Raw genomic sequence first — 24523 nt, 5'->3', positions numbered from 1 at the left:
GGTCAAATTTGTATGGCATATCAAACTACAAATGTTATGAATCATAAATAAATACATTTCCACCATTAAATTTGATCGGGTTTTGTACCTTGTCCACTTTTCGACAGAGATGGCTGCCATCTTGTTTAAGATGGCACAAAAAAGTGTCCACAAACGAGGACAACAGGTCTAAGTTAAACAGAATGAAGTATAAGGTCCAGTAAACCCAAACTGTAATGTCCTCATATGAGGACAGAGGGTCTCAGGAGGTTAAATGTAAGACATCAGATATTACTTTTCACGACACAGACATTTAATACCCTGGACAAATATAAGGTGGACCCTCTCTGACGTGCATTCATCGGTATTAGACCATTGATATGTGTCAGCCGTCCCGTCACTCTGTTTGTCACTGTGAGCAGAGAATACAGTCTGCAGTGTCACTCATGCACTTCACTGATAAACCAGAGAATCGTACAATATCATTTATGACATACATGTGCATAATGATCTGGGCGTGGGGCACCAAATGCTGGCGGGGGCACCATAAAGTCCATAAAACACGAAGGCCATAAGTTTTAGGACAGTATTGATGAGACGATACGAGACGAGACAATACGAGACGGGACGGGACAACATGAGACTAGACGAGACGAGACGAGACGAGACGATATGATACGAGACGAGACGAGACGAGACGATACCATACGCTACGATACGTGACGATAAGATACATTCATAGGGAAATTCGTCTTGGACTCAGGAGCTGCACAAGTATTGTTGCCTTATAATAATAGTCCATTAAACACATACCACACGTAACAGTACTGCACATCAGCCACTCATGTATTGCGCATAAAAGAGCACCATAAGCAAAACACAACACAACCCCTAAAGCATCAAGCAACATTATTTAAACTCTTAATTGAGGTTGGCACAAATTGAATTTTAAAACGATTTAGTTTAAATTTGGGCATCCTGTATCGTCTGCCGGAAGGTAAAAGCTCGTACTCAGCGTGAGGAATTTGGGAAGAGTCAGATAGTATTCTCTTTGCTTGTCTGAGATCAGACTACTCATACAGTGTCTGGAGGGACTTTTGTTCCTTCCTCCCTTTAAACTGATAAATTATTGTTGTGAAGTGAAGCAACCTGGATTTATTTTATAGTCCTTTTTGTTTTTAAGGCGTTTACTGTGAACTGTGTTAATGGACCTTACCCATCGCAGTCAGTTGTTGTTTTGGTTCCAATTTGAAGGCGCCTGATGTAGAAATGTTCAATTTACCTCCTCCGTTTGAACTATATTTCATCACAGTGTGTGCATCAATCTTATTGCTACATTTAAATGAGTCTGCTCATGTGCAAAAAAATCAAGAGGTTTATAATGAACAAGTATGGTCTCTGATGGTGTAGAGGACAGTAGGTTAAAAGGGGGAAAAAGAAAATCTGGCTGGATGTGAGGCTAATTCATCAACCAAGAAATTGTGGAAGAAAGAAAACACTCTCCTGATGAATGTTATCATTTTCAGGTCACTGGTTCTGATGGTGAATGTATCAGTATATCAGAGGGGAATCAAAGTGACAGCAGGCCTGAGAATCTGGCTGAAAATGTTTGGGTTTATGTAGGAAAGAAAATCAGATCTGCTCCTCAAGCGACCTCAGTAACCTATCGCTCCACAAGAGGTTTTTTAGCAGCATAACAAGCCTGGGCGGGGGCCAAAACCTGCCAGGAATAAATAAATCGTAATGTCAAATGAAAGAGATTTGTGTCTAAAAAGAAAATGGCATCTCTACTTGGCCTGCATGTTAGCCTTTTACAAACTGTGGCTTCTTATACGCAGCGGCTGTCAGTCAGACGGCTTGGTTCTCCAGCTCACAGGGGTCAATACAATCCAAGGAGCCACTCTGCCTTCCTTTAGCTTTGACTGTGTCAACAGGCCGTGCATGAGGTTTCAGTTTTGCCAGTGCACTTCTCACCTGCGCCCCACTGAAGTCATGCCAAAAATGATCATGTAAAAGCGGAGAGGTCGCCTGCGTGTTGGCTGACGGTGAAAGTGCTCTTGTGTGCGTGCATCCGAAGGTGTGTGTCCGTGCTTTTTGTGCGCACGTCCGTGTTAAAAGCTCAGGTCAGGTATCTGCCGGGCTCCGAACCAAAGCGCTGAAACACCACCTGATCTGTGTGTGTCTGATTGTGTGTGCGCGTTGGGAGTGTGTGCATCAATGAGAGCCTTGTGTTATCAGGCCTCCCCCCCCCTCGACCAGTCTGATTGAAATGTAAATTGAAAGTGTCATAAAGCCCATATTGTCAGCCAGACGTTAAGTTATGAAGAAATAATAACAGGCTCTTTCATTAGGGAAATGACAGCTCTCGTTTGCTCTGATTTTCTTCCCGGTGGAATGTTTCCATAATTACTTCAATATTGAGAGCTGAAAAAAAAAAAAACATCTGGGATCAATGACAACATTTTCTTTGGATATTAAAAACAATGTTCTTACTCTGGCAGCATTTTCTGGTAAGAGCAACAATGTTCTGTGAAATGGGTGTACTGTACATTCTTTGCACCCTCAGCATTGCCATTTAGCTGACATAGTGTCTAAGCTTTAAAGGTGTCAAATTGTTCTTCCAATGAAAATACATCCAGGCCACATTAAGTCAAACTCTAGTACATTCTGATTCAGTGCATCTCAGTGGTAAAATCCATGTACATAGTTCTATCTACGCAGGGGTTGGTTGTTTCAGATTCATTCAATTCATGTTTAATTCATCTCTACATCTGTAATGGAATATTTGAGCGAATGTCTGACCATCATGAAACGATAATGAATCAGGCACCTTGCGGTCGTGTTACAAATAAAAGTAGACAAATTGGGGGCTTATGTTTGGACCACAGGAGTTGAATCGAGTCAGTGCTGCTGATTGTCCACCCTATTCATAATATTCATGACTCACTGTCTGTCTGTAATGTTATTTTCTCATTCATTTCCCTGACCTCATTTATTCTCCTTTGATTCGCTGAAATCCTGATGACAAAATGGAGCAAACTGGAAATACAGTAAATAAATGTTGAAGCTGGTGTTGGTAGTTTAACTGCAGTCAAACTGTCAAGTTAGGCAGCGCTGATCAAATATGAATCAAGATTCTCTTACTGTATTGCATATTTCTCGCCTTGAATGTTATCAGAAATATATTGTAATGTACTGTTTAGCTGTGAAATGAGAAAGTGCCTAAATGCATTGAGTTGCTGCTAATCACGTGGCAGCAACTCGCTGCATATGGGCATGTAGACATGGTCAAGACGACCTGCTGAAGTTCAAACATCAGAATGGGGAAGAAAGGTGATTTAAGTGACTTTGAATGCAGCATGGTTGTTGGTGCCAGACGGGCTGGTCTGTCAGAAACTGCTGATCTACTGGGATTTTCACGCACAACCATCTCTAGGGTTTACAGAGGATGGTCCGAAGAAGAGGAAGTCTCCAGTGAGCAGCAGTTCTCTGTGTGAAAATGCCTTGTTGATGCCAGAGGTCAGAGGAGAATGGCCAGATAGAAATTCAACAGTAACTCAAATAACCACTGGTTACAACCAAGGTCTGCAGAAGACCATCTCTGAACGAACAACACGTTGAACCTTGAAGCAGATGGGCTACAGCAGCAGAAGACCACACCGGGAAACTGAGGCTACGATTCACACGGGCTAACCAAAATTGGAAGCACGGTGTACCTAATAAAGTGGCCAGTGAGTGTTGATATGAAGGTATATTATACACAGGTTAACAAGGCTAAGAGTCTACAGCCATGGTAACAGCTCTGTGAGACTGTAGCCTACTTATAGTCACGACAATGCTTCTAAGTATCCAATGATCCCCTGACCGTTAGGCCATAAACGAATTACACGACAGTTGCGTAGCCTAATGTCACCACCATATCATGACTATCAAACCGTGTTTGGCTCGGCTTGGTGTGGTGACACTTTGTGATCTCATTTAGCCACATTTTAGCAACTGGCATTTTTAATACACATGGAAGCTACAAAACTGATGAGTGGGGTATTAAGTGACGTAACTTAGGCTTGTGCTAACCACAGACCTTATTTCAGGCATCTAAAATCCATTGACACTGAGAGAAGGGAACCATGGGTGGTAAAATGCTAACTCATTTCTGGGGTTTAGGACTCATTCCTGGGCTTCTCTCTTCATTCTGTCTGTGCATTTGTAATAATCCATCTATTAGTTGTCAAGACCCTTCACTCAGAGACACAAATGCCAACCTCATGGTGGCGCTACAGGATCAGACAGGTGATCACCAAAGTTCGTAGGGTTCATCCTCTGGGGGCAAGGAATGTCTGTGCAAAATTTAATGGCAATCTGTCTGATAATTGTTGCAGTATATCGTTCTAATAAAAAGGTGGATTTGGTGGATGTCTAAAAAGCAGCTGTGCTTGGGGGCCAGTCAGCAGCCTTTGACAGCATCAATACCACCACTGGAGTCATGAATATTTACAAGTTTGACCAACCTATTAACATAAAAATAAATAATTTGCCAGGACACTGCTGTACTGAATCGTTGTATTACCCTCCATCATCTTCACATCCCTTCAGGATTGATGAGCGGTAATCCATGCATCTCTCAAAGTGCTGCAGCAGGATAAACAAACTTTATTAATTGTCATCAAGAGAACGGTTGTGTTTAAATACCACAGTGATGTGCACACTTGCAAACAACATCACCAACAGTCAAACAGTGGACAGTATTAATGACAGTTCAGCATTACTGTCTAAACTTTGTTTGTTTTTGGGACCTAGCTTGGATAAATAACTATCAACACACATGACTTGAGGTATGGAACGTGATATCAACCCAGTGGACTGCAAACACCGCCTCCCCTGCTCCCAGTCCGACCCATCACGATGGAAGTGAGAGAGGAAACCAGAGACGTGTATTTTTATTGACTCTGGACCTCTGCCTGTGAAATGTCAGGAAGAAGCACCCAGAGGCTGAGGTTAGCGAGAGAAAGAAGCTCTCAGGAATGAAGAATGGGACACTGATACAGGGAAGTTCCTGTGTCCGCAGCCTCGAGGGGCATCCAGGCTTCATTTCCCAGGCAGGGATGTTTGTGCGCACAGACTGAGTTCACAGGAGAAGCAGATACTGAAAATCAGAATTCACCATGACACATAGCTCAAACAGAATAGTACTGCATTAACAAGAGCGGTAAAGCGCTAAAACCAAAGGCAGGATGGTGGGTCAGGGAAGCTGTTATTAGGGGAGACCTGTTTCCTTATTTGCCATATACTATAATTCAAAGTCCAAGCCTGGGTCTGCATTAAAAATGAGAGTCATACATATCGTGGTTTGTGGGTTCTTTAAAGGACACATCAGAACAATCAGTCACTTCTTCCATCATCTGCCTTTCATGCCTGACTGGGATACAATCTCATCTGTCTAATGATCTAATGAAAGCAAAGACGCACTGCTGGAAGGGGTTTAATGAGGCAGCTAAAGGAAGTGTTCAAATTATTACCACAGGCCTTAACGTGACTGTTTTTGTTTTTTGTTATTTGCAACCTAAGGATTGTGTGTGTCACATACATACCTGCCCCGAAGGTTTTCATCCTGATCCCTTCCTGGATGTGGGTGTAAATCTCCACCGCTCGGCCATGGGAACTGGATTTGGGTTAGTCATGCTTTGTACCTGCAATATTTTTTTTCTTTTTGGCCACTTGGAGGTGGCAGAAACATGTGTATCACACTGACATGTTAGTGTTTCAGTTTATATGGCTAACTTGTTAGAAAAACAGGTGTTTATTATCCTTCACTTTACCTTGGATTTCAGGCTACCCGGAAAATATTAGGGTGCTTTCAGACCTAGAGTTGTCTTGCTTTGGTCCGAATCAGGGGGTTATTTTGTTACAAAGTTCTATAACTGCCTAGAGTTGGTTCGTGTTCTCACGGCAGCATTTACAAGCGGACCAGATCAAATGCCTTGCATGAGAAAGCTGCTCGATTGGTCAGAATTTCCATGTGGGAAAAATCTAGGGAGTAAACAAAACGTTGAAGAGTACACTTACAAGATAAATGTGACACTTTCTAATGTCACAATGGAGGGACAACTACGCAGGTTGATTTTAGCGCTGCTCATCGTGGACTATATTGCTGTCATTGTTCATTTTAGTCAAACCATACAGTTTGAAAACGAGGCGCGGCTCCAACTAGAAAACAATGTTTTGATGCATTGGATGTGCTGAATGTGCATATTAAGGCAGTACAGGAGGAGGTGCACATTAATAATCCTCCAGGACTGTAACATGCTCATGTTTAACCCAAACAATGTGTCATGTGACTGCAGTTGGTTCGGATTGGGGTCGGAACACGTTCTCACCACAAACGAAGTGCACCAAATTTAGTTTGTAGCCGGACTGAGACCACCTCTTCAAGAAGGACTCGGTCCGGCTGTTTTGATGTGCACCTGAGTGTGATTGCTGTGTTCACACCTGCCCAAACGAACCGCACTTTGGGGACAGGGCAGGTGTGAAAGCACCCTAAGTCCAATATTCGCTCTTTTTTGTCTCTGTTTTTGGTCTCCACCAACTCCTGAGGGAAATATCTGTCTCTTTAGCTGCTAAACGCTCCACTATGTTCACCAGCTAGTTGCTAACTGTGTCTGCAGTCTGGTGTAGGGCAGGCAGTGTACAGTGGGTTTTTAAGAGCGTATTTACTGTAAACAGGAGCCTGTTGCAGCCGAAAATGACAATATACAGGGCTGCCAACTTTCACACACTCTAACGACACGCATCTTACGCAGAGAAAATCAAATTTATAACTGAAGATGTCATGGCGCCAAAAGAGGACACTGACACTGCAGCACAAAAGCAGCACTGCAAAACACTGGGGTCAAGCTAGCCGGTGTTTGGATTTTGATGTGCGTCTATCAGTTCCGTTACGGTACCAGTACTTGGAGCTCGAAGATAAGATAAAACCGAAAATTTCAAAGAAGTCATGTTCAGAATAAAATTTCAAGACATTCTGCGGCACAGTTTTTGAGAAAATTAAGGGAAATTTGCTCAAATTACAATATGACGATCAGAATTTCTTCACATTTGAACAGTCATCAAATAAAGTTTCATTGTGCAGTTTTTTTTAATGAAAGAAAATCAAAGAACATAAAAGACAAAAATCCTTGTTTAAACTCGAATAATGGCATAAATGCACCCTCTTTCGAATCACTATTTAAAAAATATCAATCAGTTTTGGGTGCAAACAATGGCATTTGAGATCATGGATTCAAATATACCCACAGTCCACTTTTAGTTCTTGTGTGTCCACCTTAAATAAAGTTAACCTATGAAACCAGAAACAAGAAACAATTCTAATAGCACAATACTGGTCATCATGATTTTAAATATTAGAAAAACAGACAAGCCGCCTGTTTTATACAAGCTTTATTTACAATGTCATTTCCAAGTTTTGCAGTGTAGGAAGCACATTTTCATCAATAGGTCCTCGTCGGACAGATGCTATATGAAATCCATCAAACTTGACATGAGTTTTCATTTTCTCATTGCTCAAATGGCCCGACACCTCCTCTACCACTGTCACATTTAGTATGTACATAGTGTGTTTGTATACAAGCAATATAAAACTTGGCAAATGGAAGGTTATTTGCTACTTCAATATGTAAAGAAAAGTTTTCCAATGAGTAAAAAAATACAGCAAACACTGCACGCATAGTGAGAGGATTCTGACCTGTGAACAGCCTGGTGTTGTTTGTTTCATTTCTCTAATACACTTTTTGACGGTGCAATTAGCAGTCAAGTAACACTGGGGAAAACTGGGTACTCATTTTAGCTTAGGCATGTAAGTAATACACCACATTATGACCGGGTTTTGTAAAGATAACTGCACTCTTTGTTCAGGATTTTGTTCTCAAACATGAATATTAAACTGAGATTTGGGGTTATAGCTTAAACAGTACATTGAGATGTTACCTTTCCTTCTTTATAAGGAAGAGATTGGCATTAATATGGTCTGAAAATGGCCCAAACTAGCTGGCTTCTGAAGTTTATTTTACTGAGATATTTTCCCCCCAGCATCTCATCATATGCCAGTAATATTAAGTATATACACAGACACATATAGGCATCAAAATACAGTGGCTGGCTTGATGGGGGGTTAAAGGGGAAAGCGAAATATGCTTTCTCTTAGGGAGATATTAAATAACAGAAAATGTTTCCCCAACATCCCTGATATAAATTTAAACAGGTCGACCACAGGGTGGATGTGTTCCATTATATACAGATTTCTTACCAAACCAATGACTCCTGGGGATGGACGGTTAAAAGAGCTCTGTGTAATATAACTTACAGCTGGATGTTAATGGCAAGTGGTTTACGAAACACAGATTTGGACAGAAACGAGTCGAGAACTGGACAAAACGTCACATATTGACTTAGCAACTGCATACTGCAAATGTTATTTCACCGCTCACTTCTGGGAAACTAATTTATTGGAGGCCCAAATGTGGAATTTTTTAATCAAGATAAGTAAACCAAACATCTGAGCTAACGTTGCAGTTACAAATGCCCAACAGCTAATAAGCCTTCTCCCATAAACATGGCCGCCGTCTTTGTTGCTGTCGCTAAAACACTGGAAAATATGATCATTTGTAGGGTGACAGTAAATTCAACTACAGTACAGTGAATTGAAAGTGTAAAAATGTGCTTTTTTTAGTCAATGAGAAAACATTCAGTTTCAAACAAGACAAGTTTTTCGAAACTCCTCTTCCTGAAAAGACTGGAGGTAAATGGACTCGCACTGTTTTCTCCATTTCATAGTGATCTCAGATGACACCGTCATTTTCATGAGATGGAGACAAACACTACACCATCTCAAACCATCTCCTCCTTTTGTTGCATAAGACAAGTATTTAACAGTATCTTGATGTCGTATGGAAACTTCACATCCACTGTAACAGTATAAGTGGTGATATAATAATACTACTAATATAAAAAAAAATGTAACAACACTGCTGTACAAGCGGCAAAAGAATAAATAAGCCATTTAGATAAAAATGCACGGCATGAATTAAACCAAGGTTACACAATATAACATTTATGAGTAAAATAAGGTTAAAATACAGAGAAAAGCCCTCATTAAGCTGACGTAATTTGACTTTTTTTGTTGTTGTCTTTTCAAATAACACAATAAAACTGGTCTTTAAAGGCGACACCTTGCTGCCTTCAGTCCTAAAAAGACCAGCCAGTCTTATTAATATCATATTTTACACAAAGGCACTAAAATGGGAGGATTCAACCATCTCTCTTATTTGAAAAATGTATGCACTTATGCCTGTAACATGCATATCCTTAGGTCCAGGTTTTAATTTTCAGTCTTTCTCACCCTTTTTTGTTGACATAACTTTTGTTTTCTTGAAATAAAATTTAAATAAGACATTTATTTTTTTTAAAAAAGCTACACAATGATTTACAGCAACACCAAGTTAAGTTCCCTTATTACTGATACTATAACTTGGTCAGCAGGGCTTCTTCTATTAATACCAAAAGTGATTTTCACATAACTGTTCGGTTAAGCTGCACTCACAAAACACTCTAACACTGTAAAAGGAATGCAGGGTCTCTACGAACTGCCTGACAGGATCCTTTCCCTTTATGGGTTTTTAAAATAGTTAGCCCTTTAAACTAACAAAATGTACTGCACATTAGCCTGCGCAAGCTAACGTACAGCTTCATGTCCTCATTTTTTATTCTTTTTTGTTTCAGGCAACTATTCAATCAAATTCATGTTTCACAGTAAAATGTGTATAACGTGGGACAAAATGCATCGTTGTGTTTGGCTCAATTACACCACAGGTTATTTGCTACATAGGCAAATAACGTAACACCATATAAACGTGTATTACATGTGCGTTCTATCGAGAAATAGATGCTATGCTGACATTAAGAAAAACTGCAAGCAGGCTTAATGAGGGCTTTTAACCTGTATAAAAGCATATCTGTAACAATGCTGTTTATTAAAAAAAATTGCCATCCTATGTTCCTACTGCAAACTGTCCAAAAGCCTACAGGGCGACAGTAATGCCCCGTAAGCTCTCCTTGTTGTACTCACTAATACTTGAGGTAAAACCACTTCTAAGAGGCCATCTAGCAACATGCTGAGGAAAGGCTGGGCAGAACCACTGCAGGAAATACTTAGAAGTTTAAAGGGGGGATTTTTTTTGTTGTTGCGCAGACTGACTTGCAGGTTACACCTCTCAAATATTTCTCTCATATTGATTCAGACTCTCCTCAAACCATGTAAGTATAACAGATATGTGGAAATATGTCATTGAGGTATCCCAAAGCAGCCAGCCAACGTCAAGTTACACACCAAGGCCTATTAATAGATCAACTGCCTGATGGAGAGACTATGCTGCAATTTTCTGCCCCTGTCCTTGGTGTTTGTAACATAAGTTGAGTTCCGACAGACTTGATGCGGTGTGAAAGCACAAGCAGGCATGTCCGTGAAGAGATAAGGGTGAGGACAGATGGAGGAGAGTGGGAGAACGGAGAGGACATGAGGAGAAAGGAGCTGGAGGAGGGAGGGAAAGGAGTTTTAATTTCTGGCCTTGCCTGGAGGTTACAATGCATGACACTGCAGAAGGTTGTTAGTGCTCATGCTGCTGCTGCTGCTGGTGTGCTGGTTATTCGCAGGTCAATGCAAAGTCATGCAAACAGTAGGCAGGCACGGAGTTCATGCATCGTGTGCCTCGGCCTAGCCCAGGCCGCGCAAGGCTTGGCCAGCTCACTGGTGTGCCAGTCATGCAGTGACATTGCTGTTGAGGGAGGAGAGAGAGAGATAACGGTCAGACGACAGGGCCTGTTAGGATAAGACTCTGGCCTCGATCTGAGCACGTACACAGAAAACAAACAGGGTTAATTTCAAGGCTTCTAATGACAATGTAAACAGAGTGGAGCTGTAAATGAGTTAAAGAGGACAGGAACAGCTGCAACAAGCATCAAGATTTCTATTTAAAGTGACATAGGCAATATTTCAAACATCTTCTAACGCACATTGAAAATTCACTATGATAGTGATCAGCTGATCCTAATATGATATGGACAGTAAGTCACGCTGAATAACTAACTGCTCCTTGTTGACTTATTGGCGTTGAGAGAGCTCTACAAACCAAATCCCTTTTGCAACCAAACAGCCTCAGCAACTATCTCAGGGAAGCCTGCAGTGTTGCAAGGATACATCAACCAAATGCTGTGGTACACATATTTAAATTGAACACTATGGCACATAAGGTGTTGTCTTGGACAACCTGGTAAATGCTGATAAAGCTAAAACCGTGTTAACTGATGCCATTCCCAGTTTGCGTGATGGTTGACTCCATAAGAAACATCTTTGCCACAATCTAGCTAGCTGTGGATTGCACCTTCTGAAACAGTTTTAACAGCTGAAGTACTTTTTTTTACCATTCACAATTATTGCTGCACTGTTACCAGCTAACAGTTACCTGTTTTTTCCAAATCATGTCGTCCTATTTGAAATCATTAAGACCATTTAGCAAGCAAATGGGACATTTACATGTGATGACTATACATCTTCCTATGCCGCAATGTATCTGTTGCTCAATATTGATCTAAATTCAAAACACAATGACAAAGCAGAACTTATCCCCATTTGAAAAATACAATTCAAACACTGACACATGTGAATGAAAATTGCTGTCGCCTGCTGAAAGCTACATCGTAAGAGTTAAAACAGATAACGCAGGACAGAAAATCTGTCAACTCCAGTCGAGAAACAAGATGAACCTCAAATGCTATGACAGGTAGAGATGTGCATAAATACTGCATGAACAGGCAGAGCAGTTCCTCTAAACAAAGACGACAGTATCTTGTCGGGAAAATGGGATTCTTCTCCGCCTTTGACTCCAAATGACCTGCCTGACAAAGGTTTGCCACAGAGCACAGGTTGAGGAAGGTCAGTGGTTGAGAGAAGGTGTTGGGGGTGATTAGTCAGACCCTATTAAATATGCTGGGGTGTGAAAAGAGTAGGAGCCTGGCATCACAGGAGTCAGGGTAAAATATGCTTAATCAAGGAAAAAAAAAAAAGTGGTGCGAGATTTTGGCAGTCTTGCCTGGCATCTCTACCTCATGGATCTGATCAAGAAGAAAAAAAAAACAGAAAATCAATAGGCAGAATACAGGGAAACAAGAGAGTCCATTAGAAATGAATGAAAATAGTGTGCCTCAAAAGAAGGCACATCTACTGTATGTAAGTTCAGGAGATCTGTAAGGTAGTTTGTCGCTGTAATTTTCTGCCCTGCTGCCATCTACCTTGCGGTAGCTGGCTGGACGTGGCCTGGGTAGGAGCGGCGTGTGCTGGTGGCTTGTCTCTGCCGGGCCAGGAAGGACTGACCAGAACCGGTGTTGGCGAGTCTGTCTTCAGCCGCCTTCTTCTGCAGAGACATACCCTGGGAAAAGGAAGAACCAGAGCTTATTTAGGGGCACAACATATAGAGTAAATACGTCACCAAGGAAACAGCGAGCATCAGTGCATTAATATTGATGCATGAGAAGGCAAATTAGCTCAAACACAATATTAGTGCTGATTTAACAACTCATGAACATAAACACCAGCTACTGATCTAAAGTGTTAAACAGCAAACATTATGTATAAAGCTTATAGACAAGCATATGCTGCCCTCTAGTGGCTGAAATGCCTCCCTGCATAACTTGTGAATGACAACTTCTTATTCCATGCAATACTGGATAACTACTCAACTCAAATTTATTTATAAAGCACATTTAAAAACAACTCACGTTGACTTAAGTGCTGTACAAAAGGAATAGAATGCTAAAAAACGCATACATAGGGGTGACACAGGTACACAGGGTTGTCAGGTACACAGCTCACACATTTATAGACACAACACACGCAGGCATGCATCAGGGAAAACCACATCATCATCGTTTTGAGCCTGGACGTAAAAGAGTCAGTGGAGGGGGCAGATCTACATAAAAGGAATATTATTAAAACATTAAAAGCGTTAAAATTCACATATAAAACATGTGGAAAGCCGTGTTTCTGGACAACTACTTTAAAATAATGTAATGTAGGTCTGTCTTCCAGTGTTTGATGTTTTACAACTGGTGACTGTTAAAAGTAGGGCTGACCCTTGCATTTATTTTCATCGTCAATTGTTCTGCTGATTATCTTCATGATTAATTTAGTTTAGTCTATGTAATAATAAAAAAAAGTGAAAAATGCGATCACAAGGTCTCAAAGCCCAAAGCCAGGTCTTTGAATTGCCTCTTTTGTCCAACCAACAGTCCAAATCCCAAACCTCTTCATTTACTGTCATCAATGACAACAAAAAGCATCAAAGCTGTTCTGTACGTCATCTATTGCACGTCTGTCTGTCCTAGAAGAGGGATCCCTCCTCAGTTGCTCTTCCTGAGGCTTCTACCATTTTTTCCCCGTTAAAGGGTTTTTTGGGGAGTTTTTCCTTATCTGCTGTGAGGGCCCTAAGGACAGAAGGATGACGTATGCTGTAAAGCCCTCTGAGGCAAATTGTGACTTATGATATTGGGCTTTATAAATAAAATTGATTAATTGATTGATTGATCAAAGTCACATTTAAGAAGTTGGAACCAGTTTGACACTTTTGCATGAAAACTAATTAAAAGATTAACAATGAAAACAACTGCCGATTCATTTTTAATTGATTAACTGACTAATCCTTGCAGCTCAAGCGTATCACTGTCTTTTGGTCAGCTATGTATTACTCAAGGGCTGAAACTTAATGATCATTTTAATTATTAGGTAATGATATGGTTAGGAAAATATAAGAAAACTGTGAAAAATGCACACAGTATCCTGCAGCACAAGATGATATCATTAAATGTCTTGTTTCATTCTACTTAGAGTCCAAAACCCCCAAAACACTCAATTCACTGTAATGTAAGACTAAGAAAAGTCAGAAGTTCTCAATCTTGAGAAGCTACAACCGACAAATGTTTGGCATTTTGTGTAAAAAAAATAGCTTCAAGATTAATCAACTACTGGACCAATTTTTGCAGTTCTACATTTTATTATGGAATTTTGTGTATTATGGCTTGTGTGTATTATTACTCGTCTTGGTATCAAATCCCAGCTGTACATTGGTGTGTGTCCCAATTACAAAAAGTGACACTGGTCAAAAACTGTGTCACAGTTTTAGGGTGTAAAGCTCATCTTACCATGTTGTACCAGGCTGACACAATCAGTTTCTCCTCGTAATCTCTCTGGGTTTTTGTCTTGTCCATCTCCTTCTGTTGGCAGGAAAGGTAAGACAAAAAAATAAGCAATGCAAGTGCTTTTTAAGATACTAAACACATTTATCTAATTATTTCCACTGTGTTTTCATACTGTTCTTCATCAGTGGCTATTTATGAGCCGATCTACAAGCTGCAGAGTCCACACCTATCCTCGCCAGACCCTCCAACTTCTCTAACATTACCTCCAGTGAGTGCAACATCCTCTCCTTCTCCTGCAGCTGGTTCTTAAGGGCCTGGACTTCTGGACCTGAACCCTGGTTCTGCTTGGGGTCCAGGGTCCGGATCACCTGGAGAAGACACAATCAATCACATCACGTACATTTTCTTGTGGACCCACAACAAGACAGTTCACCTGTTGTTAGGAATAAATCTATACTCACACTCTTGGCTTTTTCTAAGTATTTCTTATATCTCTCCTCCATCTGTTTCATGTCTTCATCTTTCTTCTTCAAAGCCTCTTCCAGCTCGTCCACTCGTTGGGCTGAGAGAGAACAACATAATTGTGCTTAGTTTATTTTTCTTTGCAATGCATATACGATAAAAAATACATTTTTATGTCTCAGTGTTGTATCTGCACCACAACATGAGACATTAAATCTTTACAAATTAAAAAATGATGACATCAGAGAGGATGGAGGGCAACAGGCTGCAGAACTCAAACTCACAGGAGGAGTTGTATTTAGGCTCCATTTCGTCAATGAAGGCATTTTTCTTCAGTAACTCGTTGTTCAACTCTCGTAGTTTCTCCCTGATGAAGAGTTCAAAGCACCAAAGTCAAAACATTTTTAAGGCCTCTGTAGTTTTGTATAATATTTCATGGGAAGCATTTCAGAACTGAATGAACTTTTAATGTTATCCTGATGCAGCAAACATGTTTCTGGGTCTGCAAGGCGATAACTTACATGTGCTCCTCATATTTCTTCTTCAGAATGGAAGACTGAAAAATAAAAATAAATTGGACCATTATATTTCAACCTAAACAACCCGCAGGTACGAATTCAATTTTGGGAAAAAACCTAGAAACTTTCAAAGAGACACTCTGTTGAGTAAAGGCAGGAGATGGAGCCAACTTCAGTCTTGTGTACCATGCTAGCCCTCTTACCTGGATAAAATGATCTTCAAAGATCAATTGCAACATCACAATGTAAAAAAAACCCTACATATTTTCCCTTCTCATCCAACAGAGGGAAGTGTAGGACAGAAATTGTTTATAGTTGTAATATACTACAGTAAGAGAGCTAGAATTACTGTAAATGAGGCAACAATTAGAGAAGTAATGCAGACCTCAAATCCAAAGTTTGTGGGGTTGATGACAGGATTTTCAAGGTTGGATAATCACAAGGAATATTTACAATTATTGCAGTATTCCAACTCATTTTTTTATGGTTTGTGATCTTATATAAAAAGGCAGTACCGCTATCCGTGGGGAGTGCAGCAAAATCATGTGAGAGCAGAAATCTGCAGAGTATCTCTAAACTAGAAATCAAACAGCATCAGGAAAAGAGGAAAGCTGGGTTTCTACAGAGAGGAAAAATCTACACATGGAGGATGCCAAAGGGCTGATTAAAGATGCCTCTCTATTTCTACCAGGAGAAGACGCCTGCAGAATCTTGACACCTAGCTAGAGGAAAAAGTAACTACTGCATGTGTGCAACAACTCAGTGTAACAAATGCATGGAGCTGTAATTTTCTTTGCAAAGAAACTATACACTGCATTTTGGAGTTCTTATTTTATTCTCTAAAAATGTATGTGTATGTATGTAACACAAAATTAGCATTAAATGATGCAGTTTTTACACTGTGCAGATTTATTACATTCTGAGTTGTTACACATTTGATTCAGGAAGTCAAAAATCTAAACACCTTGACAGAACAAGGTCTAAGAGAAGTAGCTTGACAGGAATCACAAAATTATACTTACTATTGTCTGACAGTGGGAGCATTATTTGAAAAGAAAATGCACAAGTATTTTACTGATTGGCAAAAATCACAGACCTGCCAAATGTGGATGGTTTTACATCCGTGTGTTTATCTGTCGTCTTTGCAGCTGACGTTCAAAGCACCAGCTCCTCACCTGACTCAAACTGTACTGATTTACTTACTTCCTCCATTATTGTAATAATGCATTATGGAAACCAGTATTTCCATTCTCTGCTTGTTTTTATAGTGTCATGCATTTATAAAACACTAAATATAAGTGGTCTAAATGCTGAAAATAGGTGTTGTGTTCATCTTGAGTGAAGAAGACACATGGTTAAAGCAAGACTGACAACACTGGTGATGTAAAATCTACACAGGCTGGCAGGAATGGACCCGGAAACCCACCAAAGAAAATAAAATTCAGTCTTTTAAATCAGGGTTAATTATGGAGTAAAGAAAGATGGAGTTAAACATGCAATGCAAGCTCTTTCTCACACATAAACCTTCTTGGGAGGTGATCCAAACCATCCTAAATACCAGTTGTCTCCTACAAGGAACTGGTTTGATGAAGACAAGGAACAGAGAAGAAAGCGATGAAAATTTCCAGTTTGTTTTAAGTGAGTGTCAGATGAAACACAAGTTAAGTATGTTAAAATGAACAAGAACAAATGTATGTTGCTAATCAAACATGTAATACATTCACTGATGCTATCACTAGCTACAACATAAAACAATGTGACAGCCAACACACAAACAGAAAACACCATCATGCATACAATGAGGGTTAGAAATGGTTATTGTTAGGAAGAGTTAGTTGCAACAAAATGAAATGAAAAGTGATTTTAACTGTTTTCTTTGCACTGGGTCAGGCGTGTACACGAAACTTTCGCAAGTTATTTTTTAAAATAAACATCAAAGGCTTGTGTCTTTAGGGAGGAGCTGTGTACTGCAGTCTTGAAGACCATTTTTATTCAATAAATGTGGTATGATGGGAATTTGATTTTCTGTGGTTGTTGCCAACATTTTACTGGTATCAGCATTATGCACCCATACTGCAGAACAAACATTTCGTTACTCACATCGTCTGCTTTGGAATCCTGTTCTTGGAGATTCTTCTGTAGCTCCTCGACCTGACTCTGCTCCTCCATCAGGCGCTGATTGATTAATCTAGAAAAACAGTCCAAAAGACCAGTTGGATGATGATGGCTTTAGCACAGCGCTGAGCAACCTTCAGAGGGGCAGGCTGCTGGCTAAAGGTCACTGACTCATTTTCCAGTGAAGACAAAGAAAATCTTTGTGGGGGGAAATAAATGGGAGACTGATTCATGGTCCAAACACAAGGAAACACAATCTGTCTGTGGCTCTCAAAACTACAGACTTAAAGATTCAGGGTAGAATAAGGGTCTCTTTGCTCCATTTTTTTTTTACATTTTGCAAATGCAATAAACAATTCAACCTGCATGTTTCTGTGCTCTTTGCTGACCTGTTCTCCGTCTCCAGCTCATTTTTCCTTCTGTTGGCATCCTCCAGTAGACTCTGCAACAGTGCAATCTTCTCATTGTCTGATCCCTCCTGAGCTAGCTTCAGCATCTTGTTTTCATGCTGGAGACGAATCAAATGTTCTCTGTAACAACACATTGGACAGAAGCAGGTGTTAATTTCAAATGCCACTGATAACTGATCACACAGAGATGAAACAACTAATATTGGTTATTATACACCTGTACTCAGAATATCTACCTCAATATGTCATTTTTAAATAACGTCTGATGGCATTATCAAGAAACCTCCAGTGAGAATACATTATTACATGTGTTGTTTTCTATGTATTTATTTTATCTGTCCAAGGTTACAAAATGTGAAACATCACCTTGTATAAAGTAAGAAATTGTAATTTTGTTAGCACTGGGAACACTCAATTAATTCTACATACACCTCTTGTGCAAATATATGCAACACATCTGTTGGCTCAGTCTAGTTAACACTAAAACATTTACGGCAAGAAGACTACTGTAACTGCTGTATTTGACTTTGATGCGATTGCCATCTCCAGAGCTAAAAATATGTTTAAGATTTCCACCGAGAAGCCACTTTTGCAAAGCGGTACTTTGCACTGTTCCCTCTGACTGACTGTTTCCTGATGATGATAAAACTATGTCTTTACACAACTTGATTTACTTTCTGTATCAGACAGAATCACACAATTTGTTTACACCTTGTGGGAAGAAAACCCCTGCATCATCTTCACACACATGTGAAAGCGCTGAGCAAACAGGGTAAAGGAACAGCTGAGATATCAAGGACCATGGTTTAATTTTGTTGGGTATGGGGGAGTCGAGTGGAGAAGACGAAGAGCAAACATGCTCAAAGACAGCTCTGGACTCTGGATCTGAAAAGGGAGGAGATCTGGAACAGACCGACGTGTCAGTCACGAACACTGGGGCTTACAATGTCAGGAGGTGGGAAAACCTAGCAGCCTGCTCCTCATGAACAAATTTGTGGTAAGTGTTTGGTGACAAGTAAGCTTTATGTCTCATTACATTTTCAGTAATCAAAGAAAAAACATATTTGAGATTGTTAGCTTTGCATTACTAGGTTACTTGATGCAACTGTTGAGCACTGAGGTTGGCAAGCCAGCGCTAGGTTTGGGAATTAACACTGATTTTATTTACAGTGCAGGTTTAAAAGTATTGTGCTATGTTCACACTACTACTGTGGCCGGCTGAATTGCTGCCAAGACACCGTTGAAGTGTTGCTCAAGCACTATCACTGTTTCACTATTTATTTAGAGCTGAAAATGACAACAGAAATAAACAAGTTTGCCACTTTCACATGTCCCTGCAATTCAAATCAATTGTCGGGTGTCTGCCCAGAAGTGCTGTTGTTGTTAGCGTGACATTACCGTGATTCAGCCTGTTATCCTGTTTGCATTAATGCAATAAAGGCCCTCTTTACAACAGGACTGTCAGAGGCGGTACGATCTGCCAAAGTCAAGAGGTTTATATTTGCAGTGGCAGCAGGTTAAATATACGCCTTGTAAAAAGGTTTGAGATTTTATAGCTTTCACTGAACCGTGTTGTTCTCCTCTCAATACAAATCTAGTTTAATTACCGTAAACACATTTTCAGTTGCCCATTCATTTCTCTTTTCTGCATCATAAAATGAGAATTATAAAACAACAAAACAAAACAGAGCACTGTGCGCAACACAACAGCTTTGTTATGCTGCAGAATGTGATAGAGCAGGATGTGTCGGATACTCAGGCAGTCTGGGAGTTAATCACTCGCTCATTTTGTGTCCTGAGGATCCGTCTGTTTCAGATGTCTTTATTCATTTTAATGAATAGCTCGGCAATTTAAGATACTTTCAATCCATTTACTGAACAGATTAGATTGGATCTGTTGTATGATAGTGTTGAGCACAGCCTGTCTCATGGGTGCTGTTCTTTTAGGGCGTGGCTGCTGACTTCTCTCCAACTGGAGAACTGACTAAATGTTTCCAGAAGAACTCACAGCTGCTGGCGACCAAAGGTTAGGCCGGGGAAGGCGTAGGAAGACGTGAGAAAACCTTCCAAGATAGCTTATTGGAAAAATAATTTCCAATTTCTGCAGTCGATTGAGAGGATAACGACATTCCCAGCTGTTGTTCTGGCTGTTTTATAGTTCAGAGGAAACGGACGGGCAGAAATCAATCCCAGATGCTGCTTATAAAGCAACAGGTTCAATCTGTCAGTGCTTCACATTCACTGTTGGATGCTGCACTGACAACCAACAGACATGAAAGAGCATGAACCATCATTAATTTTGTATTTTACAGACATTTCTTCTCTTTAGGTATCTCACAGGACACACTGCTATTGCAACATCTTACTTCCACCTTCTAAGATCTTTCAGGATGTGACATCACCTCAGGGCACAACAGCTGGACTGGCTTAACTCAACTAGTGTTTTTCTCCCTTTACTAGCTTTTAGGGGATTTTAATGTAAATCCATATCTATTTTGGTTCATGAGTGTTGAAAAAAAAAAATCCAGGCACGGTATGCATCCAGCAGAAAACCCAGCCCTCTTGGAGAGCAGCAGACAGGCTGATGTAACTCACACACAACTATTACATAACTCGCTACAGAGACGCCTCTTTTTACGCCAAACCCATCTGCCTTAAAACAGCAGAGCGAGCAAGAGGAACAGGCCAGAGCCCATCTGACTACTAAGTGAACAACAGCACCACAGAAAAACTGTGCACACACACAAACAAGATGAGCAATGTTACCATAAGATCTGATCTGCACTGATGTGTGTTAAGCATGCAAGTTGCAACATTTAGTGCCATAAAATGTCTTCCTCTGTAAAGCATGATATTTACATTAATTTACCTAACTATCCTACTGAATATAAACACATTAGATGATCTGATATGTGTACACCAACAGCTCTCTATCACCATCTTCTCTTTTTTAAATTGCCAAATGAAACAAAATGTAGGGTTCAAAAGTTGTACCGAATCTCTGGGGTGGTGATCTCAGCAGCCAGTGAATCAGTGCCGTCGTTGCTGACCATCGGGAACAAGCCTGAAACAAACACATAGCACCGTTAATACACAATACATGGTAAACCCAGCTATTTTGCCACTCTTTAATTCATTTCTATTTGTTTATTTACTTGATGTAAGCTGCCCCTCCTGGGCTTGGACACAATGTAGCTCCTCAATGGTCTCCTTCAGGGAGTCTCTCTCTGTTCGCATACGCTACAGAGGGAGAGAAAAATGTGTGAAGGACTTATACAGCAGAACAGAAAGTATGATGTGATAATAGAATTCATCTCTCAATTGTAAGGACAGCTACCACTCTGGTAACTTTCAGAAAATGCAGCATGTTAGAGTTATACACAGCCTTTCTTCTCTGGTTTTAATATATTTGATATCAGCTATAAAATAACACTGAAAAAATGCAACGTGGGATGAACATCTTTTTTGCAAAGTAAAAACAACACTGTTGGGTCATTCTTTTAAATGTACCAGTACTTATCATATTGAAATTGTACATACATCTTTTTCTTTTTGAAGAGAGTCCACTTTCTCTTTGACGCGTTTATACTCAAACTCCATCTTGTCGGCCTTTTTAGACTCTTCTGACAGTCTGTTCTGAAGTTCAACCACCTGTGCAGAGAAAGGGAAATTAATGGGAAGACATTATCTCTCAGAATATGCATATGCATGTTTGAGTGGTGTAACATAAGCCCTGTTTCCACTGAACACTTTCAGTATGGCATCCTTGGAACCAAAAGTAACCCTTCAGACATGGTGCCTAGACCCTAGCGTTTCCACCGCAAACAGTACTCTTAAATGTGGGCGGGGTTGTTGTCACTCACTGCTCCGTCCAGTACTCACTGTATTTCCTCATTATCTGTGACACAGATGGAAGTCTGCACCTCATTTATCATCCATAGAACAAGGCTGTACGCTGACATTTTCACAACAAAATTAACAGGTTGCAGTGAGAGTCTCTCTCCATGGGATATTTAAAAATAGCGGGTTTGTGCATTTAGTCCAACTAAGGCAAGCTCAGGGGTTTAGTGTTGCTGTAGCCCACAGGAACAATGCTCCACAACGCGTTTTTGTCTCAGCAGCAGGCAGTAAAACACCTTTTCATTTCATAGTTACAGTTCACTAATAAAACTCTCTACAGTATGAACAGTGGTTACATGAGCCTCAAAACCAGCCACAACTCAGCCCTGAGTGTTCACAGCTCCACCTTTTAGTTCCAGAACTGTGTGCTAGGTACCCCAACAGAGGGTGACCAAAAATGGGGACGGTACGTAACAGTTCCATTGGTACCATCCACAACTTTTCACAGTGGAAACGGGAAAAAAAGGGTACCTAACTGAACTGTACTGTACTGCTTGGTGGAAACAGGGCTATAGTTACAAGTTGGGACCGTGTAAATACTGATTACTACATGTGAAAGTCAACATGGCTCTCAGTTGGGTACCTGTCTCTTGTACGTCTCCAGCTGGCCCTTGGCAGCATTCGCTTTTCGTAGCTCTTCTTCCAAACCTACGTTGGTCTGCATTAACACTGTGTTCTTCTCCTCCATTAGCTTATTCTGGAAAATAGCAACAGAAATGTGAACTTGATTTGTGCTGTGTACAATTGCCAGTTGTTAGACTGGGTAATAAGTAAAGGATATGGATTGAAACTATATGTTTCTTACAAACCAGTGGACACTGTCTCATGTATTGCAAGAAAAATCTAGTAGAACTTGTCACAATAAATCTGTTGTCTGTGTGTGACTGTGTACCTGTCTCCTGAGAAGCCCCATATCCTCCAGTTTCTTCTTGTAGTGTTCCACTGTTCCCTCCAGCTTTGACACTTTGTCTGATGAATGCCTGGAAGGGAAACAACAGGCACTTTCATTTTGAGCTGTTACATTTGGAAAGGAAAGGAAAGGAAAGGAAAGGAAAGGAAAGGAAAGGAAAGGAAAGGAAAGGAAAGGAAAGGGGGAAGCTTTACAGAGGCAATGTTTGTGTAGCAACACACCTTCAACAACAGGAGTCTGAAATAACAGGATAGTGGTTAAACAATGCCTTATTTGTTTTGCACCATTTCCTGTTTTCTGACACATCTTTCACTTCCCATCAGCACTGTTTAAATCATGGATACCTTTAATTATAGTGCCATATTGATCTTTTTAATGGGTGCCACCAATGTTTATCATTTTTAATACACTCGAAATTTTGTTTCTCTGGGGCTTAACCAGATTGCTACAAAACATAAGAATCTCCTCTCTTGTTCGCTCTCTTTCGTTTAGTGTTCAGTTTAGTTTGCTTAACTGAAGTAATATGTGCACTGGGAGCCATTATTTTGCATCACAATCTTACCTGAGGACATCCATCTCATCCTTGAGAGACTGGGCTTCGTCGGCTAGTGACGCGAGCTCTTCATTCTGCGACTTCACATCCAAGAGCTCCTTTTCAAGCTCTTCACAACGGATCCGGTAGTCATCTTTTGAAGCCTCCAACCTAGACAGAATTTTCAATAATCATTACCTCAAATCCGATTGTGATATCAGCATCAGCCAAATTTAACTCACTATTTATATGGCAAAACAATCTCTCTCCTTCTAGCAGCTTCACACCTGAAGGTCTCTTCCTGTAGTTGCTCCAGTTGTGTCTGCAGCTGGAGGTGTCTGCGTCCCGCTGGGCTGTTTATGTCCTCTATGGAGTCGGACTGGTTAAGTCTCTCCATCAGGACCTGGTTTTCTGCTAGCAAACTGCTCTTCTCCTCCTGCAGCGCAGCCACCTGTGGGGAGGAAGACAATGAAAAGGGAGGGAAAAGAATGGAAAAACAGAAAGAAGAAGGTGCAGAAAGGAATGGTTGAGTGTAGAGAGGATGTAAAGACAGAGAGAAGTGAGGCAGAGAAGAGAAATAAGTTGGGATTGAATGACTGAAAACTTTCAAGTTGTATCTTTCAAGCTACTTAAATGTACATGTGACACTTTCTTTACAGCATTCAGTCCATCAAATTAAGTTATATCACTGCAGCACACACAAAACACACTTCAACAGGGCAAACCAACAAACCAACATTGCAAAGAAGGCTACACATGTGGTTTGATGTCGCCTTCTCAATGTGATAGACAGGGTATCAGACTCCACACAAAGCAAAGCAGAAGCTGTTTGTTTTAAATGTGCGGCCATATCAATTTAGTCTAATGCACCTCGAAAAAACATGTAAGAACTGACGTTAATATTTTTTATTATTTACCTGGCATGTAAAGCTCTTATCACATGCCATCATTTCTCAACCCTGACTGATTGCAAATTTGTCAGGATGAAGTTAATAACCCTTCGACAAAATATTGACTTTAAAATAATTCCATCAGGCTTTTTCTTCTAACATATTAGCCATGTCTGCTGTCTGTCACATAACACTGTTATGTGGAAGCGTTCTAAGAGAACTTGCACCAGTGTGAAAATTCTCTCACTGCAGCAAGCTAAATCAAAGTTGTGATCAGGACAGCTCAAGAAGAAGGAAATAGAGTGGGAGTCAGTTTAATTCTCAAAACCAGGAAAGGGTTCTGTAAAAACGTACTGAAAAATAACAAAATATAGTAACATGACCTATAAATAATATACAGTATGTGTTAATATTTGACATGTATTCAACAGTTTTGCCAAGAAATGACTCCTTCCTTGGTTTCCCCTTACTGTCTACTACTGCTGTTGGAAAGCAATGAAACACAGAGGTAAAGAGGCAGAGGATAATTAGTGAAGGGGTGACAACTGACACATCCACACAAAACTGCA

The 24523-nt window shown here is 40.4% G+C and overlaps 1 protein-coding gene across 6 annotated transcripts in view; it reads right to left on the bottom strand.

The window, feature by feature from the left end:
• Positions 1-7397: 7397 nt before the first annotated feature.
• hook3 (hook microtubule-tethering protein 3) overlaps positions 7398-24523 on the bottom strand; it is a 30907-nt gene continuing 13781 nt past the window's right edge. For 4 of the 6 annotated variants that reach the window (XM_050052878.1, XM_050052879.1, XM_050052874.1 and 1 more), the window contains 16 exons: positions 23352-23515; positions 23095-23235; positions 22515-22602; positions 22206-22319; positions 21263-21373; positions 20878-20962; positions 20717-20786; positions 17702-17842; positions 17298-17385; positions 15201-15235; positions 14964-15046; positions 14679-14779; positions 14481-14585; positions 14221-14292; positions 12316-12452; positions 7398-10802 (listed from right to left, as the gene is read on the bottom strand). In XM_050052878.1, coding sequence (XP_049908835.1) covers positions 10787-10802; positions 12316-12452; positions 14221-14292; positions 14481-14585; positions 14679-14779; positions 14964-15046; positions 15201-15235; positions 17298-17385; positions 17702-17842; positions 20717-20786; positions 20878-20962; positions 21263-21373; positions 22206-22319; positions 22515-22602; positions 23095-23235; positions 23352-23515 — 1551 coding nt within the window. In that variant the 3' untranslated portion in view covers positions 7398-10786. Of the gene's footprint in view, positions 12453-14220; positions 14293-14480; positions 14586-14678; positions 14780-14963; positions 15047-15200; positions 15236-17297; positions 17386-17701; positions 17843-20716; positions 20787-20877; positions 20963-21262; positions 21374-22205; positions 22320-22514; positions 22603-23094; positions 23236-23351; positions 23516-24523 lie in introns of all 6 variants that reach the window. The other 2 variants (XM_050052875.1, XM_050052880.1) reach the window with 2 other exon arrangements.

Source organism: Epinephelus moara, chromosome 9 (genome assembly GCF_006386435.1).
Source record: "Epinephelus moara isolate mb chromosome 9, YSFRI_EMoa_1.0, whole genome shotgun sequence".
Lineage (NCBI taxonomy): Eukaryota > Metazoa > Chordata > Actinopteri > Perciformes > Serranidae > Epinephelus > Epinephelus moara.
This window is presented reverse-complemented; position numbering and strand designations above follow the sequence as displayed.